General features: G+C 47.9%; 1 protein-coding gene across 3 annotated transcripts in view; it reads right to left on the bottom strand.

Moving 5' to 3' along the window:
- Positions 1–751: 751 nt before the first annotated feature.
- STAT5B (signal transducer and activator of transcription 5B) overlaps positions 752–20,762 on the bottom strand; it is a 68,786-nt gene continuing 48,775 nt past the window's right edge. For all 3 annotated transcript variants that reach the window (XM_032396438.1, XM_032396439.1, XM_032396440.1), the window contains 15 exons: positions 20,191–20,365; positions 17,160–17,290; positions 16,739–16,890; positions 16,122–16,277; positions 15,510–15,689; positions 15,031–15,118; positions 14,830–14,952; positions 14,166–14,258; positions 11,433–11,639; positions 10,529–10,623; positions 10,296–10,426; positions 8,343–8,513; positions 4,268–4,319; positions 3,826–3,933; positions 752–3,306 (listed from right to left, as the gene is read on the bottom strand). In XM_032396438.1, the coding sequence (XP_032252329.1) occupies positions 3,180–3,306; positions 3,826–3,933; positions 4,268–4,319; positions 8,343–8,513; positions 10,296–10,426; positions 10,529–10,623; positions 11,433–11,639; positions 14,166–14,258; positions 14,830–14,952; positions 15,031–15,118; positions 15,510–15,689; positions 16,122–16,277; positions 16,739–16,890; positions 17,160–17,290; positions 20,191–20,365 (1,989 nt within the window). In that variant the 3' untranslated portion in view covers positions 752–3,179. The remainder of the gene's footprint in view (positions 3,307–3,825; positions 3,934–4,267; positions 4,320–8,342; positions 8,514–10,295; positions 10,427–10,528; positions 10,624–11,432; positions 11,640–14,165; positions 14,259–14,829; positions 14,953–15,030; positions 15,119–15,509; positions 15,690–16,121; positions 16,278–16,738; positions 16,891–17,159; positions 17,291–20,190; positions 20,366–20,762) is intronic.

Here is a 20,762-nt window from a genome sequence, read left to right on the forward strand (position 1 = left end):
CTATCCAGCCATATCCCGCCCTCCTCCATCCCCAGCTGCGGCCCGCGCTGGTCTCTCTGGCAGAATGCCTCTCCTTAATTCCTGTGTGTTCTTTAGGAGTCAGCTCAAGCTAATTGGTGCCCTTCTTCCATGTTCTCTTGTATTCAGTAATGGCCTCAGGGTAACTTTATTGCAGCATGAGCCAATATCCTATCATGACTGCTTGTGTGGCTGTCTTTCCCCAGCCATAATCCTCTTGAGGGCAGAACGATTTCTTGTCCCACATACCATGCCCGGCACAGGGTGGGCACTTGAAATATGCTCAAGTTTAAGGATGAACTTTCTTTCTATTTAAAGATTTTATTTATTCATTTGAGACCGAGAGAGCACGTGCAGGGGGAGAGGGAGAGGGAGAAGCAGGCTCCCCACTGAGCAGGGAGCCCAACGCCAGGACCCCGGGATCATGGCCTAAGTCGAAGGCAGACGCTTAACCGACTGAGCCACCCAGGTGCCCCAGGGATCAGCTTTCTAATGGGAAGAGTGTGGAATCAGGAGGCAGGAGATACAGACTATCATTCTAATTTTTAAAACATCTTATGAACAGGAAGGTCAGAAATGTCCCTTCTGCTGTCAAAGCTGAAGACACCCTCTCTGAGGCCAATTCCCAACTAGTTCTGCTTTTCACAGTCACACTGATGATTTCAAATATTTCCCTATCAAAACTACCTTCTCTCACCACCTGATGGAAAAAAAAAAACAGAACTCAGTATTGTCCCTTCAGAGGAAGCCTTTATTGTAACATAAAATACACAATTTTGTGACTGCCCCAAATTGTACACAATACTTTTTTGGTGGCTATATACTAATCTGCCTCAACACTAAAATATGTATCTGAAATAATTTCACAAAGTTTTAAAAAGAAAAATTATAAAAAGTATACTTCCACTTTGTTATATTCACTTTTAGTCTCCCCACCCCCCTACAAAACCCTGCACATACCACACATTGAAAAGTTTTGATGACGTGTGTGTGTGTGTGTGTGTGTGTGTCTGGGAGCAAGTGAGAGGCAGGTGGTCAAGACTTGCCACCGCCTCTTTTGTGGTTTGCAGGAACAGGGAGAAAAGAGAAAATACAACGCAGATAGCGAGCACACCTTTCAATCAAAAATCTCTCCCATCTATAGGCACAGCCTCAGGGAAACTGAGGACAGCTCAGCAGCTGTACAAGCACGGGACCCCTACACTCAGGGCAGCCACACTTCTCAGTACCCGCAACCCCAGTGCTAACTGTAAAGGGCAAGCTCTGCTACGGGGCTGACGGTGTGGCAGGCCCCGCCCGTCCGGGCTGCTGAACTCCCGGCACGGCACTCACAGGCCAGGGTCGGTGAAGCCCGAGGGACGGGCAGGTAAGGGTCCGAGAGCAGTCCGGCTTCCTTTTCCCCTTTCCCCACTGCCCTGATCCTCACGGGGGGAATTTTAATCAAATCTTGAGGGCTTAGGGCTTAAAGGGCTTAGCCGCATCCTATGTCAATGCTGGTATCATGGAGGGGTCGGCCTGCTCCTCAGAGGCAGAGAGATTCTACTGCCTGGCATAGAAAAATAAATCAGTGTATGAAACCGAGCCAGGGCAAACAGCAGCTTTTAAAAAGTCATCTTCCAATAAATAATTTACTACAGAGGAATATTTTCCTTTAACATCAAAGTACTGATAAATTCGGAAGTCATTTTTGTAAAAAAAATATCTGTTTATTTACTCACATGTATAAAAATAAGGTTTTTAGGGCCATTCTCTCTTGGGTGCAGTCATTGTTGGAGAGGGGGGCCAGGGCTGAGTGGCTTGTAGGCCTACCCCAAAAGCTATTATCTGCTACCCCTCTTCCCACCTGACTGCCATAGCCCATTCCTTCCACCTGATGTAAAGCTACGGAAGAAATTGTGGACGTTATATTGAAGCTGTTTTGTTTTGTTTTTGCAGCTTACCAAACTTCCCAGGAAACCCACTGACTGCATTTCCCCAAATGACCAATGCCCGACACCCGGCAGCCCATACCAAGTGGGCAATGACCTCGTGGAACATGCTGGCCCTGGGTTCAGACTGCGTTCCTGCCACCCCCTCCCCAAGACAGCCCGTGTGAACAGTGAAGGGAAACGAGGTGACTTGGGTATGAACGACACAGGACCTGCCACAGGAAGAAAGAGTTGTGATGTCAGATGAGGGTGGGAAGAGGAAAACAAGAAGTCTCAATTTAGAAACAAAACACCACCATGTGCAAACAGCCGTCATCGATGAGCCTTGGGGTAGCCGCACTTGGGCAGAAGGATGGGCAGCCCAGAGGGCAGGTGCCCCAGGGAGCAAGGCAACTTCCTCAGCACCCATGGGTCACGGCTGGGCCTTCCACTCTGGCCATGATACAAAGGACATCAACACAGTAAGCTGCGGTTATGTGACCATCTTTTCTCTAGTTCATCAAACGTGTCTGCACGTGTTTACACACATACAGCTGAGTGGCAATTCCACAGAGCGGAAGGAAGGAGGGGTGAGGGAGAGAACATGTAGATGGGTTAGATGGGTTAAGTGTTATTTAAAAAGCACTACCCATCGGACAACCCATGACTTCCCTTGTCCCAACAATGACCAGACATTCCCCCTTTACCCATCCCTACCCAGGAAAACAGGGGTGGGGGAGAGGGAAGGTGGGAGGATGGCTTTCTTTTTCAAAAGGCAGTTTCTACAATTCAAAGGAAAGCAGAGACAGTCACGGTTATATATCAACTGCTTGGCAGACACAGTGACAAATCTCACGGAGCGGAGGTGCTTTCTCCTCCCTTTGTCCTTCTCCTACTTGGACACATGGCCAAGTTCCAGGGTTCATGGAACTACAGCGTTTTTTCACAAGGTTAAAACAACCACAGCCTCTGTTTGTGGCCCCAATGCTGCGACTAAACTCTGCACAGCAAGGGGGAGAAACAGCCCCATGTGTAAACTCACACACTCGCGTGCGCACACGCACTCACACACACACACTCACACACACACTCCCTTCACTGGTGCCACCATGCACAGAAACACTAAAGTCACAACTAGTATTAACACTTCACATTATGACTATTGTTTCCAAAGAGAAGCGATTCATGGAATTAAAACATCCACAAGAGTAAGTCCTCTGGCGAGGATGAAGAGGCTGAAGATGGAGACGGGGGTCACGACTGCGCGTGAGGGATCCACTGACTGTCCATAGGCCGGCCCAAGAGCTCCTCCACACGCCGCGCCACATCCATGGTGTCGTCCAGATCAAAGTCCCCATCGTTGTCCAGGACAGGGTCAGGGCTTCGAGGGAAAAGAGAAAAGATGAAGGGAAGGGAAAGGTTGTCAGAGGCCCAATGATGAGGAGCAGAGACCAGCCCAAGCCCCAAACCCCACCAGGTGCATGGCCCAAGACTGCCTATACCCTCTGCCTAGGCTTCATGGGAAAAGACACTCATGATCTAAACAGTGGAGAGCAGAGTCCTTTGCTATCAGGACAGAGTGCCTCAAACTAGAATACCCACCCCAGTTGCCCCTAACCCTGGCTGTCCACACATCTAAAGCCCATCTGATCTTTATACAGAACAAGAAAAATCTCCATTTTGGGAGAGGGGAGTAGATGACATTTGCCCAAATCCACTCTAAACTACCAATATCTTCTGGCTGAATCTATCTCCCACCTGGGCACATGCTGGAGCCCGGCTTGGGTGGTCTCAGACCTACAGGAGCTCTGGGTCCCTTTGCCCACCAGCCCTCCCAGGGCCCAGCGTGAGGCCAGGTGCCCACTTCCTCCCCGCGGAGCCCCATGAGAACACAACCTACTTCTGGGGGTACATGTTATAATGAGCCTGGGGGCACACGGCTGGGGAGGGGGCCTGGTCCATGTAGGTGGCGCTGGCCCCGGCAGAGTCTGCAGACGCACTCACAAACCTGCAGGAGAAACACAGCAGAGTCTCAGTGGCCTCCGGGCAGCAGGTAACTTGGGGAGGGGTGGGCGGGGGGCATTTTTACACCTTTTTTGGGGTATGGAAGGACAAAGTGCCCACTGGGCCTGGGACTCCAGCTGCAGGAGTGGGGCCCTGGGTCCTGGTCCCATTGAGACTGAGCCCAGTTCCCTCTCCAGGGCTGAGCCAGGCTTCAGGGCGGAAGGGCGGGCTGGGCCACGCAGGGTCTGTGAGTGGGAGGAGCAGCGGTGAGGGGTGAGGGGGGCTGGGGGAAGAGAAAGGAGGCAGCAGGAGACCAGAGCTGGACCCTGGGTACTTACTCAGGGACCACTTGCTTGATCTGTGGCTTCACGTATCCGTCCACCGCTTTAGCTGCCGAGGGGGAACGGTGATGAGAACCAAAGTTCTCAATGAAATAAAAATACAATCTCCCTTAAGAATTACAACTTTTCTCAGGATAGGACACAACCACCTAATTTTATCTTAGGATCTGATACAAGCACTTAATATTTTAATCTGTTAGGAGAACCTGGTCTAGGAGAAGTCTCAATACTAAAACTGTAAGTTAAAGTATCTTCTGAGATGGCTTGGATGTGTTAATAAATTCTTCAAGCCACAGAAAACATATACTTCAGTACAAATCTAAACCAAGTATTAATTATACAGTAAGTATAAAAAGAAAAAGTATTAAAGGTTTAAAGCTAGAGATGCAGCAGAGTGGCAGGATTTGCTTTGTGTCCCAGGGAAAAAAATTAGGAGGAGAGCAGAAGATGACAAATTTTTTTTTTTTAAGATTTTATTTATTTGACAGAGAGAGAGAGAGATAGTGAGAGCAGGAACACAAGCAGAGGGAGTTGGAGAGGGAGAAGCAGGCTTCCCGCCTGAGCAGGGAGCCCGATGTGGGGCTCGATCCCAGGACCCCGGGATCATGACCTCAGCCGAAGGCAGAAGCTTAATGACTGAGCCACCCAGGCGCCCCACAAATTTTCAATCATAGAAAGAAGAATGTTGTCATAATTAGAACTGCCCACAAAAGAAATGGGCTGTCTTGGGAAGAACTGATTTCCCATCACTGGAGACCTTTAAGCGGAAGGTGTACAAACACTTGTCAGGGCGTTGTACTGAGAAATCAAAGAGAGGAATGAATTTGACTTAATGGTCCCTGGAGTCACTCTGACTCTTGAGTATCTCCTCTTTTAGGAAAGGGAGTATCATTCAAATATCTGTGTGCTCTTTTGTTTCCCTGGGGTTTCTGCATTTGGGGGTAATCTGATGATCACTCATCCTGTATTGTCCATGCCCCGTGGCTGGTTAAGAAGAATGCTGGTGTGTCTCTCTTCCACCCTCCGACGAGTCCCCACTGGGATGTGGGAGGTCAGGGGATAAACCCGAGAGTGGTCTGGTCAGCCGTAGTTACCTTTTTAAAAGACTGACTGTGGAAATCCAGTTAAGTGAGCCTGAAGTCATTGAATGAAGTCTTGTTTCTTGGCTATATGAGTATGGGAATACGTATAGTCCTAACAATGTTAGACAATGAAGATGACACTAAGGTCAAGAGGATGAAGAGCTTGTCAGTGATATAGTCCAAGATAGTGAAATGCTACATGGTTCACAAGTTGTTATCCTAACCAGCTTCTTCTAAGGCTTCAAATGTCAGGAGCTACCTTTTTATAATACTTCATGCTTTTTGTGCTTTATAGTTTATAGAGAATTTTATGGATTGGCAGAAAAGATAAAAACCAAAGAAATGCTGTAAAAAATAGGATTTAAAAATCTAGACTAGCTGTGCTAACAAAAAAACAATGTCAGGTTTAATCCAAAGTACCACATAAATCTAGGGGCGCCTGGGTGGCTCAGTCAGTTAAGTGTCCAACTTTTGATTTCAGCTCAGGTCATGGTCATAGGGTTGTGGGATCGAGCCCCAAGTCAGGCTCCACACTCAGTGGGGAGTCTGCTCAAGAGTCTCTCTCTCCCTCTCCCTCTGCTCCTCTCCCCTACTCCCTCTCATAAAATAAATAAATATTTAAAAAAACAAAATACCACATAAATCTAAAAACTTCTGGTTTATTTTGCCACTTGGAAATATAACTATCATTGCAGGGTGGGAAGGCATGATACGAAATACATACACTTTAAAGGAAAAAGGTTGATGGATTGGGCTGTATAGAAAATACAAGTTTTGTACTTTAGCAAAATAAAACTTCAGTGCTAGAAGAACAATGACATACTGAGAAAAATGTTTGCTATATATAATAAAAGGCTTATTTACTATGTAAAAATACTTAGACATCATTAGGAAAAAACAGAACTCCAAAAGAAAAATGAACAGGGAATATAAACACACTTCACAGAAAAAATATAAACAGCCAGTAATATGGAAGTTAAGAAATTCAGACTCTGGAGCTTAGACTGTTTGAGCTCAAACCCTGGTTTGGTCACTTCCTAGCTGTGTGGACTTTGGGAAATTATTTCACTTTTCTTTGCCTCAAATCCTCATATGTAAAGTGAGGAGAGTCACAGGACCTACCTTGCATACCTGTTTTGAGGATTAAATGAGACAGTATATGAAATGTGCTCAGAAAAGTGCCCAGCACATAGTAAGCACTCAGAAAATGTTAGCTGCTATTATTACTCTAGTTACTACTATTATTATTATGAAAAGATGTTGTGACCTTACCTAGAATCAAAGAAATGAAAATAAGAACTAAGACATTTTTATGCCAATCAGATCGGCAAGCATTAAATCAGTGAGCAGAATCTATGATTGGCAGGGGGGGTGGAGGAGCAGGTACTCCAACAGACATCTGTGGGAGTGAGAACATATTACCGATTCTGTAAATGTGTGTCAAGAAGCTTAAAAGGTATATATACCCTTTGACACAAATTCTACTTTAGGAGTTTATCCTAGGGAAATAGTTGAACAGGATGCATGCACCAGGTTATCTCAGTTAGTTTGTTTATGTATGTATGTATGTATGTATGTATGTATGTATGTATTTAATAAGCTACCCCCAACGTGGGGCTTGAACTCATGATCTTGAGATCAAGAGTTGCATGCTCTAATAAATGAGCCAACAAGGTGCCCCAGGTTATCTTGACATTAATTCACAACAGAAAACGGTGAATAACCTAAATTGTAAGTCTCTCAAATAACTGACATCAAAGCACCATACAATGGAATTCTATGCAATCGGTAAAGTGATACTGTAAGATTATATTTACAGACCTGCAACTCTGCCTATGGTACATTTTTAAGTGGGGAAAAAAAATCAGGTCACAAAAGATGATATATGCTATGACCCAAAACATTTACTGGACTCCGAGCCTGACACGATCTGGCCTCCCTATTGCTCAGCCATCACCTCCTACACCCTCTTTCCGGCCCATTCAGCTCTAGCCTCCTGGGCCCTCGTGGAGTCTTTCAAACACAACAACCTCACTCCTACCTCAGGGTTTTTAAACTTCTCTCAGTCTAGAAGGTTTTTTGTCTAGATCTTTGTGTGGTTAGCCTCCTTACTTCATTCAGCTCTGTGCTGATAGCACCTCCTCGGAGAGACCTTGTCTGACCACTCTATTGAAATGCCACCCCTATCCTCCTCCCTGTCCCATCTCTATCTCTTTACCATGCTTTCTTGTCTTCATAGCATCCATCACTAAATAAATATATTTGTTTGTTGTCCTCCTTCTGCTACTAGATTGTAACCTCCACACAGGAAGTATTAACAAGCATCTGGTGACTGAATGAAGGATATATACCTACACAGATGGGAACAATAGTCACTGAATTTTTTACAGTGGTTAATATATAGATGAGAGATGTTATGTGATATCTGTTTTCTTTTCCATACTTTTCTGGAAATTTTACAATTAATACAGAATACTTTTATGATCAGAAAACAAAACCATCTGTTTTGAAAAACAAATTTTATCTTTTTTTAAAATATTTTATTTATTTATTTGAGAGAGAGCAAGCAGGGGAACAGCAGAGGGAGAGGGGAAACAGACTCCCCACTGAGCAGGGAGCCCAACATGGGGCTCAATCCCACGACCCTGAGATCATGACCTGAGCCAAAGGCAGACACTTAACCAACTGAACCACCCAGGCGCCCCAAATTTTATCTTTCTAATTTTGTTTGATCTAAGCTTGTTTTAAAAACAATTTGAAAAAAATAATAATAAAAGCAATTCATTCCCTTCAATTTGATATTTGGGGTTAGCAGCAGATATGACTGAAGAATACAGTCCGGGATTTACAACTCCCCTGAATAATGCTCAAACACTAATACTAAATACTAATTGTGTAGGTTTTCATGCAAGACAGAAAGACACACACACACAAAACTAAAAGAAAACTAAAATCACAACAAAACCAAATCAGAATGCGAACATTGTTACCAGTGGCAGGCTCGCACGGAACTGGTGTGTAATATTTGGAGTACACTTCATCTTTTGGCCGATCAGGAAACACGTAGATAAGGTAATTCAGGTCCCCCAAGCGGTCGGCCAGGGACCGGATGGAGAAATCTCTGGTGGTAAAAGGCATCAGGTTCCAAAACATTCTTTCCTCTAGAACAATAAACAGAATAATCATATTCTAAGCACAATTTCTAAACAGGAAATCTTAAAACCCAAATATACTACAAATCAAAGCTCTCCCAATAAAGATCTCCATTTAAAAATAACCACAAGTTGGGGCACCTGGGTGGCTCAGTTGGTTAAACAACTGCCTTCAGCTCGGGTCATGATCCCGGGTCCTGGGATTGAGCCCCACATCGGGCTCCCTGCTCTGCAGGGAGCCTGCTTCTCCCTCTCCCTCTGCCTACTGCTCCCCCCCGCTTGTGCTCTCTCTCTGTCAAGGTAAATAAAAACTTAAAAAAAAAAATTAATAAAAAATAAATTAAAAAAGTAACCACAGGTTATAGGTCACCTGGGTGGCTCAGTCTTAACGGTTAAGCATCTGACTTTTGATTGTCGGCTCATGTTGTGATCTCAGGGTCGTGGGACAGAGCGCCACATTGGGGCTGTCATACAGCATTCTGTCCACAATCTCAGGGCTTGGGCTCCACGCTCAGCCGGGAGTCTGCTTGGGGTTCTCTCTCCCTCTCCCTCTGCCCCTACTCTCTCCACTCTCTCTTAAATACATGAATAAGTCTTTTTTTTTTTAAAGATTTTATGTATTTGAGAGAGAGAGAGAGAGAGAGAGAGAGAGAGAGAGAGAGAGAGAGCATGCATGAGAGGGCGGGAGGGTCAGAGGGAGAAGCAGACTCCCCGCTGAGCAGGGAGCCCGATGCGGAACTTGCAGAACTCGATCCCGGGACTCCAGGATCATGACCTGAGCCGAAGGCAGCCACTTAACCAATTGAGCCACCCAGGTGCCCCAATATGTGAATAAATCTTAAAAAAAAAAAAATGACCAAATTACCACAGGTTGTAGCTCAAGTCGTTTATAAAAGCCATGGGAGATAAGCAGGTAATGCATATAGCACTTCCCTAGAGATCCAATGATCTCAGGTAGTTTCAAGTTCAAATGGTTTTTAGTCCCTCTGTAGAAGAAATAGTTCTTATTGACCCCAATCCTTGATCCCTGTACAAAAGTATATGAGAGCCAGGAAGCATGTCCATGTTACACAGAGGATGCGTGAGAGCTATGAAAAACTGTTAGTATCTTTAAGTTGCAAAAAAACTAGCAAGCTACTCTTATCTTATTGTGAGGATCAGAGGAAAGAACTGTTCTTGGGTGGAAATAATCAGTGGCCATGGCTTTACGTTGATTAGGATAAAGGAATAATTAAAATAGCATCTTACTTCCAGTCTAATGATTCCCAACTCATCCAAGTAATTCTTCACTGAAATAAGCTCACAGTTCAGTAATAAGAAGGTGGACATTTCAAAAGGGAAGCAGCTGAGATTGTGGACAGAATGCTGTATGACGGCCACTTCAGGGTTACACATTTGTTTCTCAGAATTAGTGACTGTGTTTCCCATGATATGATTTTACACAGGCTGCCTTATCAGTCCCAGCTGCGTCATGGTGATCCATTTGTGTGCCCTTCATCAGAACTGACCCCATAAGTGCTCAATAAGTCATTTGTTGAAGCAATTTCACAACAAAAGCAGCTAACTATAACCAGTATATATACATATTTTAAAGATTTTTTATTTATTCATTTGAGACAGGGAGGGGGTGGGTAGAGGGAGAGGGAGAAGCAGACTCCCCGCTGAGCCAGGAGCCTGATGCAGAGCTTGATCCCAGGACCCAGAGATCATGACCTGAGCCAAAGGCAAATGCATAACCATCTGAGCCACCCAGGCACCCCAAGGTATGTTCTAAAAAGGGAGGGAACTTACGAGAATCAAACTTCCAAGCAATGGTGATGCCGCCAATTTCAGAGTCGCTGAATCTCAGCAGGAAGGTCCCATCAGGCTTGTTAATGAGTAGGTCATGGGCCTGTTGCTTGTTCACGAAACCCAAAATAGCCCTGGATCACAAAGGCCAAAGAAGGAGAAACAGATGTGATGTCTTAACAGCAGAAAAAAGAGCTTCATACTCTATTGCTGACTTAGGAAATGACAGTTCTCACCCATCATTCCAATGAGGCTTGAGATGTTTTTTTAACACTTCCATCACACCATCGAACCACTGCCAGAACGTGTAATTTCGTCCTGGTAAATTCTCCTGGTTGGAGATAGAACAGTGAACACAAGAACGCCAAGAGTAACACCTGGAATATTGCCTGCATATACTTAAACTGAAAAAAATTAAATGGAAAACAAACATCTACATTGTCAGAATCATACAAATATACATGCTTGTCCGAGTTTTACCAAAAGGTCCTATAGTCAAAAAACTGAAGAGGGAGGAAGAGAGAAGAGGGGAAAAATACAACAGAGCAATTGCCAAACCCAGCGGCCCCTGCTACAAACACCTTCACCTGGATCTGGGCTGACTCATTCTTTGCTGTTTTTGAATTAGGGCATTTAAAACACCTGGGGATGGAGGTGTACACAAAGAAACAAAGTTGGGTTTAAAGTCAAAGATGTGACGGGGTGACATCTCAATTACCCGATGCTGGAGGAGAGGTTTCCTCCGTCAGCATTCCCTTTTGTGGGCTGAGGGTCCCATGGTAGCCTGGCCTTGCAGGATTACACAGCAGGGAGCATCAGAGAGTCCATGGGAAAGAGCCATGGACTTCTGATCACAAAAGCTTTACTTCTTGTGAAATAGGTTATCATTTGCTTTGCTCTGTTTCCTTTATAAAGGAAAAAAAATGCACTAGTTGCACACAAAGCCCAGTTCACTTAAATATTCAAAGACCTAATTTTCTACATAAGAAGTATGTGCCTATCCATCTATTCAGGAGCTTTCTATTACTTCGGGCACATTTTATTAGAGTCATGAAGAACAAATGCCCAGGGCAGGAAGTCTCTGGAAGGCATCCCGTTTGGAGGGACTGAGCTAAGGGCAGCTGGTGGCGGGCCCCTCACCCTGTTGAACTGGGACCAGGACACGGACATGCCATTATAGTCTTCAAGGTGGCCACTGCTGTTGTTGAACAGCTTCTGTGCCAGGAACACGAGGTTCTCCTTGGTCAGGCCCCGGGTGCTTTGCACTTCGGCCTTGAATTTCATGTTGAGCGCCTCGCACAGCTGAGACCACAGCACTTTGTCGGGGACGGCGAACGGCACCCTGCCCTGAGACGGAGAGAAGCCAGAATCTTAGGAGAAAACAGTTGCATGACTTATATTCACTCAACCCACAAAATGAAAACACTGATGGCTCAATGCAGTTACAAACATTTGTCTTGCTGAGCCTGAGGATAAATTTTAACTTTTTTGAAATAGGCAGCTCTGTGAAATTGAGAAGGTTCCATTTTACCTTCTTCACACGCAACTTAGAAGGTACTCTTGCGCTATCGATGGTGTTCTGTAAATGAACTGCTGAACCTCCAGTCTAATCCTACATTCTAAGAGCCATAGAAACAAAACGTGACCAAGGTCTGGCTCTTACACTGTAAGCTCAGGGGAACGGGAATCTGAAAGACTGGGTCTCTAGCTGCAGGCAGAGAGAATTGTGTGTGCACTCATGCGTGTGTGTGCATTAAGTGTGATCCTTGAACTCCAGCTCAATGTGAAAAAAATGTCATGTGGAAGGATGGAAACTGAATTGGACCACTTGTTATTGAGAAACAGGTTACAATATGAATTTTTAATAAACTGTGTTTCATCCCAATCAGCCACGGTACTTCATTTTATTTTTTCATTATTACAAAAATTTTTTTTTGGAATAGGCAATTGCTTCACATAATATAAAATTTAAAAGCACAGAAGGGTATATAGTGAAGTGTCTTTTAAGATTTTGAGAGAGAGCAGCAGAGGGAAAAGGAGAAGCAGACTCCCCGCTGAGCAGGGAGCCAGATGTGGGGCTCGATCCCAGAACCCTGGGATCATGACCTGAGCCTAAGGCAGACGCTTAATGGGCTGAGCCACCCAGGCGCCCTCTGAAGTTGCTTTCTTAACCCTGTGTCCCAGCAGCCTGGTTCCTCTGCCCTGAGCATATAACCTAGTTTATTGTGTATGCCTCCAAAGAGATCTATGCATGCCAGGAAATATATATAATTTTTCCTGTTTAAAAATATAAATGGGGGCACCTGGGTGGCTCTCTCGGTTAAGCATCTGACTCTTGATTTTTGGCTCAGGTCATGATATATATATATGTATGGTAGCAAAAAATCCACATGTTCTACCTCTCCCTTTTTTCACTTAATATCTGCAAGACCTTACATCAGCACATAAACACATGTTCTTTTGTGGCTGCTAAATATTCCACAATATGGAAGAACAATACTATAGTTAGCCAGGCCCCCATAGACAGACATCTGTGTATCAGCCTAGTGATCTTTAGCTATTACAAACAATGCTGCAACGTACTGATGTCATTTGACACTTACGGAAATATATCTGTAGAATAAATCCCCACAAGTACTTATTTTAAAAGAGCATTAAGATGTACACTAGTCACGAACACAACTGAAAATGCCAAAAATGCTTATTTATTTAGGCATTGCCTAAATTTAGGCAATTTATTTAGCAACGACATGTTGCAAGAGCTGCCAACGTGACATGAGGAATGAGCTCGGTGGACAGGCAGGGAGGGGAATGAGAGGAGAGGTGGCAATCCTATCCAGGAGGCTTATCAGGACATGCTGCAGGCAGACAGTTTTAAGAGAAGCCTCAAACTCAGGATCTGTAGAATGGGCATGGGAGAATTTCTGCTATAAATCTCACCTTTGCAGCAAAAATATTTTCTGTAAAGAGGACTGTTGAGAGAACTCAGTGAGACTCTTCACGTTAGAGTCATGTGAGAGGACATACTTTTACACCCTGAATACCAACCATAACCTTTTACCAGGCTTTCATGGAGTACTCGCTCCTGGAAATGTGTAATACCTAGAACTCTTCCTGATGAAATGTTTTGAAAATGCTCATCAAGTGCACACTAGGGGTATTCAGATAGTATTTGATGCATAAATCCACAAAATCATATTCATTCCCTTAGACAAAGCATCTCACTCTTCATGAGAGTTGGCATGAATCACAGAACCTAAAATTTGGAAAAGACTAAATGGCACCCTCGTTTATTGGAGGGAAGATGGCAGGAAGCAACTGCTAAACTATAAGTAACGTCATGAGAGGTCTACCTTCTGGAGTCCCAAATTCCATTCATGGTCTGACCCAAGGATTCAAAAGAATATTCACTAAGTATTGACCAGGTGACAAGCATTTTGTATTTTGTATGTTACCTAATTTCATTTATTTTTTTAAGTAAACTATATGCCCAAAATGGGACCTGAATTTATGATCCCAAGATCAAGACTTGCATGCTCTCCCGACTGTGCCAGCCAGGTGTCCCTGAATGTTACCTAATTTCATCTTTCTAACAGCGCTAAGGAGCACTATTATCCCTGTGGTGTAGACACTTAGGGAAACTTAGGCTCAAAGAGAGAAAGTGAAGTTCCCATAGTCACAACGTGAGGAAACGGCGGGACGTGAGTTTAACCCTTGGCCGGACTCCAAGCCTACGCTCTTTCCATTCTCCACATGCTCTCTGCCTCCCAGAAAGTACACTTTTCTATGCTTTTCTGGGGGAGAACGCATGAAAGAGATTCATGACACCAGCATCAAAATCCTGAGACCCACAGGCCCAGGGAGTCGACTCACAGGCTCTGCAAAAGCATTGTCCCAGAGAACGGTGGCCGTCGCATTGTTGTCCTGGCTGCCATGCACGATCACCACCACCGGGAGGGACAGGGTCTAGAAAGACAAAAGAGAAAGGCTGAGCACCAAGAGCGACACGTTCCTCTCTTGCTCTTCTTTTTATTACAACACACTCATTTTCTCTTCAAGTTTCAGTAAATGTCATACTTGAATATAAAATCTGAATGGCTCCAGGAATCATGGGACTCTTCACAGTGGTGCAATCTTAGAAATTTTAGATATTTTAAGAGATGTGGCTTAGATATTTCTGAAGGATGCAGTAAGTTTCTCAAATGGAGAACAAGAGAGAAAAGAGAAAGAGTATGGGGATATTTCTAGGAAAAAATAGCAAGTAACAAATGTCTTAAACTTAGTACAACTGTTACTCAATTCATCCAGAGTGATGTTTCCTTGATTCGTTCCTACCTGTATCTCCAGCTATTTCAATTTGCTATTGCTTGTTATTATAGATCTTAAGAGAATCTAAGATACATAGTTTTAAGGATGACGTCTCCCACTTTCTGTCCACTGACAGTTAAGACACTAGGTGATCAAAACAATTCTTTTGTGATACAAAGTGCGTGCACGCACACACACACAACATCCCACAGCTGAGGGAGGGCTTTACCTTGACTTGAAAAACCAGCTCATTTCCACCAACACTGAACTGTGATTCAAACAGGATTGTAAATTTTTCTTCTGTCACTGACTCTGCTCCACGACGGTCTGACCTCTTAATTCGTTTCAGGGACTGCAAAGGAGACAAATAAAGGGGTTAGACCCCTCAAACAACGAGGGAAGATTTGTTCTTTTCTTCTCCCATCCTCACCATGTTCCGGAAGTGCGCGCTGAGGGTGCCGGTGGCCTGGTGATACTCCATCACACAGCAGTTGTTCAGGATCTCGCCACTGTAGTCACTGCAGAACAGAAAGAGACTCGACCCTAGACCCATGCGGTGTCTCAGTAAATGTGGGGTAGAAAATATATTGGGGGGACCCAATAAAGAAGGTTATAAAAATGGATGTCATTTAGAGGAAATGTTAGCTGCATAAAATATACAAGATATAAACATACATTACATAAAAGAAATTTTCTCGGATGTATTCCTACTAAATGAATGAAAATCATGTACTTTTCCCACAGAAGGCCTCCCATTCTTTCTCTGAGATCCAAAAGAGGCCAGAAGGTCTAACGGGGCTCCTACAATGAATAGCAGCATCCAGAGTCCTGCCTAGGAGGCTGGAGCATTTTGATCCTGTTGTAAGGACTGGAGGAAAGAGGCAGACATGAGGGGGAGGGCCCACGTACTTGCGGGTGTTCTCGTTCTTGAGCAGCGACTTGGCCTGCTGCTCGCTGATGATGGTGGCCTTCACCTGGGGGGGGTTCATGTGCACGTTCAGCTTCCCGCCCACCAGCAGGCGCACCGTCGCTGCAAACTTGGTCTGGGTCTTCAGGACCTGAGGGGGCTGCTTCTCAATGATGAATGTGCTGCGGGGACACAAGTGACCAGACCACACATGATGCCGGCTCAGGGCACAGGGCCTGGTCCCCCCACATGGGGAGGCTACCGGGGCTCAGCAGGCAAAGGAAGGGCACACGGCACAGCTCCTGTGCCCAGTGAGGCCACCGAGAGTCAGAGGAGGTGGTGGGAGGGGAGGCAGTGACATGACTCGGCAGCCGGCACAGGCTGCGGGGGGACAAGGGCAGTCCGCGGAGCGCCCACAACACACACTGGGCAAGGTCAACACCAAGCAGCCATTGCCACTGAGGACAGAGGGGGATGGGGGCCCGAGACAAAGGAGACAAGGACTCCAACGAGAGCCCCCACCCCCGCCCGCGGCAACCCCGGTGGGCAAAGCAGCCCTGCCTCCCCCCATGCCAACCACCCGGGGGCCGGGCGTGGCCGGAGGCAGCAGTCACCTCGTCACCAGGGCTGAGATGATGTCTGTGATGGTGGCATTGACCTCAGCCAGCATCTCCTCCACTGGGCCGGCGATGGGCAGCTGCTGACAGAGGTGCTCAGCCCTGCGGATCTGCTGCCGGTTCTGCCAGATGATCTCGGCCAACTTCTCACACCTGCACGGGAGGCCCAGGCCACCGGGAGGACAACGGCGTCACCCCGTCCCCCAGGCTCGAGGCCGAGGGGCTCCAGTCTGGGGAGAATGCCCCAAGACCCAGCTCCACCCTCACCCTGGAAGGCTCTGCCCCTGAGCCGCCGCTCCCGCCCACGGAGCAGAGCAGAGCGCCCCGCCTGGCAGGAACACGGGGGCGCGGGGCAGCACCCCTGACCCGGCTCCACTCCGCCCGAGGGTCGCTCTGCACACCCAGCCCTGCCCCCCTCCCCAGCACAGGGACTCCCTTCCTGGGCAGGTGGCACACGATGGGGGCCCCAGGTCGGCGTCAGGAGCCAGAAGCCCCGGTGAAGGAAGCCTTGCTACGGGCCAGCGCGAGCCGGCTGCTCGGGGAAACGCGGGCAGCGGCAGGAGCAGCTGGTGGCGGCACTCCTGCCCCCCCGGCCGCCCCCCATACACCATTACCAGGACTGCAGCACGTCCAGGCTGCCCTCGGGGGGCCCTCCGTTCCCGGCCAGCTGCTGCCGCCGCTTCCACTGGATCAGCTCATCGTCCAGAATGATGGTCTGCTGCTTCCGCAGCAGCTGCAGGGTCTTTTGGTGCTTCTCGGCCAGCTCCTGAAGGCAGGCGGGGACAGCAGGCCCTTCTGGGCTCCCAGAGAACAGCCCTCACTCGGGAGGCAGGGCTGGGGACCAGGCCCCGGGCACAGGCCCTCCCCTCTCCCAAACCTGCTCTGCCTCCCGTGCCCCCCACAGGAAAGAAGGATCTGGCCTCCAGCTCTCCCGGGTCCCGCTCTCTCCCTGGCCCTAGCCCTCTCTCGGGCTGCCCGGACGGCTCGGGATGTGGGCCTCCGAGCGTGGGAGGGGAGGATGCAGATGCCACTTACCACGCGGTACTGCTGCAGCGTCTGGGCCTCGCGCTGCAGCCAGGCCTCCAGGGACACCTGCTTCTGCTGCAGGGCCGTCTCCCGGCTCAGCCGCTCCTGGGGACTCAGCTGGGCCAGCCCGCCAAACTGAGCTACAGGAGGGGACGGGACACCTGTCATCATCATCTCCCAGCTTCCTGCACGAAGCCCAGCGGAACACACACACCTGTTCTGGAGGCAAGACCCTCAGGGGGCTGCCCAACATCTGATCAACGGCAACCTGGGCTTCTAGAAGCCAAGGGTGCCAGACGTGAGCGGGCTCTGGGCCCTGGCCTCTCGACTTTGATCTCCCCTTCAGGGAGTGTGCAGATGGAAGCCTGAGGGCACAGCTGAGGAGGATCCTGCCCCGAGGCCTCCCCTCCCACCTTAGTCTGCACAGCTGCCCGCCCAGACCTGCCCACGCCACACGGGGGTCCAGCGCGGAGCCTCGCTGCCTGGTTCCGTGTGTGCCCTCACCGTTTACTAACTGGGGGAACTCGGGCAAATCATTTCACTCTTCGGGGCCTCAGTCTGCCCATGTGCAGAAGGGGAGAGTCTCGGCCCCTGCCTCAGTGGGTCGCTGAGGAGTAAGGAGTGATGATCCACAAAAGGCTCAAGGAACCTCCCGGCACGCGGGCGCTCTAGGTGAGAGTTAGTCCTTCCTGGGGAGTGGCTTCCAGGGCGGGTTAAAGGGTGACAGAGACCAGCAGCTGCTCAGTCCCACCCCACACGGCAGGGCCTCCTCGGGGGAGCCCCCGCCCCGCACGCTCTGTCCCGCCCCCGGAGCCCAGCAGCCTCTCCTCTGAAACAAGGGGTTTCTCTAGGTGCTGGCGGGGGCCCAACATGTTGGTTTGTCCAGGTCGGGTGACCGTGAGCTCAGCTGACCAACCGAAGGAGACAGAGAGGCACAGACAGGGACAGACAGGCACAGACGGAGAAGGGGGGGAGAGGGAGGCAGTTTCTCCCCACACTAGCACTGGGACTCTCCTCCACGGCAGGAATAGGGAGTCAGGGAGGCCTCCTTACCCTTCTACAAAAAATCTATTATGAAATACTTCAGACCCAGGGAAGGTAGAAAGAGTGATGCAAGGAACACCCGTGTATCAGTAACCCAGCTTGAGAAGCCGCAGCGAAAGTCACCTGCACATCCTTCCCTGCTTGCAAACCCATCCCTGCCTCCAAAGGTAACCACTATGCTCCGTGCTGGGATTATGACGGCCTGCCCATCACCTTGCTGAACATCCCCGTGTCCTCACTTGGGCTGAGACAAGGAGATGCGAGCACCAGCCTGTCGTGGTCGAGGGCCATGTCACACCGACCGAGGCCCTGCCTCAGGGACACACAAGCTGGGACAGACTAAAGCAACTCCTGACAGCCAGGGAAAGCCCAGCACTAGAAGAGAACTGGAAATACAAGGTTCTGATCCCACGGCCAGGGACTGAGAGAGAAGACTACAGTCCAGCCGTGGCACACAGCAGAGTGGTCCTGAGGCCACCTCAGAAATCCTGCCACCCACACGGGGGTGCCGGTGATTCCCCACCTGGGCCCCACCTCCCTATGTGAGTGACCCACCTACGTGTCTCCTGGCACTTTGCAGAAGCTTCTGGGAGGGAGGTCAGGAGGTGTGGGGCAATTCTCTGCTCCACTGGAGGGAGCTGAGCCTTCTCTTGCACAAACAGAACAATAGTCTGTGTTTCTGATAAGTGAACTTGATAAATGAGACTGAACTGACATTGCATGATGGGTACAAACCCAAAGCAGAACCTAACCCAAACCCATAAATCGGAAACAGAAAACCCAAGAATAGGACTGGAAGTACTATCAACCATCAAAGGCTTGGGGCAGAACTGACAGCCTGGAGGAGAGCGTGTGACTTCTGCTCAGGTCATGATCTCTGGGTCCTGGGGTCGAGCCTCGGGTCAGGCTCTGTGCTCAGTGGGGAGTCAGCTTTTCCCTCTCCCTCTGCTCCTCCCCTACCTCATTCTCTCTCTCTCTCAAATAAATAAATAAATAAAATCTTAAAAAAAAAAAAAAAGAACTAACAGCCTAAATTCTCCTGTTCCCTAATCTAGGAAGAGGGCCACCCTTTCTCTGGGGTCAGTCCAAGATGGATTCAGAGGAAGACATGCTAGAATCATCCCACCAACATTTACTCAACACCTACTATGATTCTGGCAATGTGCCAGCCTCAGGGTACAGAGATAGAAGGCACAATCCCTTCTCAATGAATTTATATTCTAGTGAGGAAGCTGGAGTGATTAATAAATAACATCTATACAGCTGTAAGTGTGAGCCGCATGCATGGGATTAGAGGAGCACTTGTGTACAGGTGAGTATGTGTCTGTAGCCAGTTGATCAAGTAGAGGCTTTTCTGAGATTCTCAGCTGGGCATGCTGGCAGGGAGAGAGAAATTAATTAAAGTCACCCTGTCAAATTCTTACAAGGTCAATACGGGGCACCGGTGGGGCTCCATAACCTCACGCTGAAGTTTTCAGTACCCAAGTACCTTGCAGGATTTACACAAGGAAGGGGAGCTTTGTCCATAAGGGCTAAGGGAGGCACGTTAGCATGCACTGTGCCAGGACAACCTCTCTGAATAACCGCACAAAAAACATTAAACATTTGTCATCATAAACACAGCCCTTAGCCCTTATACTTTGCCTGCATAGAGAATTTAACATTTCAGTAAAGCAGCATTTATGAAACACCAATTATATACAAAAGTGTTTTTTACTAGACCATGAGCTTCTTCCCACAGGAGGAAATGTCATCCCCAACAGACCAGGAGCTCCCTGGGTGTGGGAACCCTGAGTGAGACCCACATTCCCCAAAGGCAAGCTTGTGACCTCTCCCCTTCCTAAGCCTCCTCCTCCCTGCCCCAAAGTTAGTGCAAATTCCTGCTACTCCAGAGAAGGGGGAGTGCCTCTGAACAGAAACCCGGTTCTCTTCCAATCTGACCTGAACTTCCTTCTAGCCCTCATGACATACACTGCCCAGGCCGCCCGAGCCTCACCCTGGATCCTCAGGCTCTCCTGATATTGGATGATGAAGTACTCTTGAGTCTGCTGAAGCTTCTTCAGTTCATTCTCTGTGTCCTGTGTGACCAGTCGCAGCTCCTCAAACGTCTGGTTGATCTGGAGGTGCTTCTGGGACATGGTGTCAGCAAGACTTCCAACTGGAGAAGTACCCTGGAAACAGATTGGGGAGAGTGCAGGCGGCAGTGAGCTGAGCAGTGAGGATGGAAGGCAACCTCAGTCTTTGGGGAACACTAATACTACAGACCCCAAACTCCAAATCTAGAGTAAGATGGGTAACTTGTGTCGGAAGGATAGTCATTTACCAGAATTGGTGTGGAGTTGGAAAGAAGGAGGGGAAACAGGTGAGCTGGCAGATTAGGACAACTTCATAAAGCACAGCAGAAACTTCTGTTGTAGCTCTGGCCTCCACCTGAGTTGCCCAAACAGGGTCCACCTAAGCTCTCTTCGGAGAGACTAGAACTCAACACATCCAGGAGTGACCTGGGTTTGCCTACTAAAGATGATGACCCCTTCATTCCACATTCGTTCACCGATCCAATGCCATGGA

The sequence above is a fragment of the Phoca vitulina genome, unplaced genomic scaffold (genome assembly GCF_004348235.1).
Source record: "Phoca vitulina isolate PV1807 unplaced genomic scaffold, GSC_HSeal_1.0 scaffold92, whole genome shotgun sequence".
NCBI classification, from domain to species: domain Eukaryota; kingdom Metazoa; phylum Chordata; class Mammalia; order Carnivora; family Phocidae; genus Phoca; species Phoca vitulina.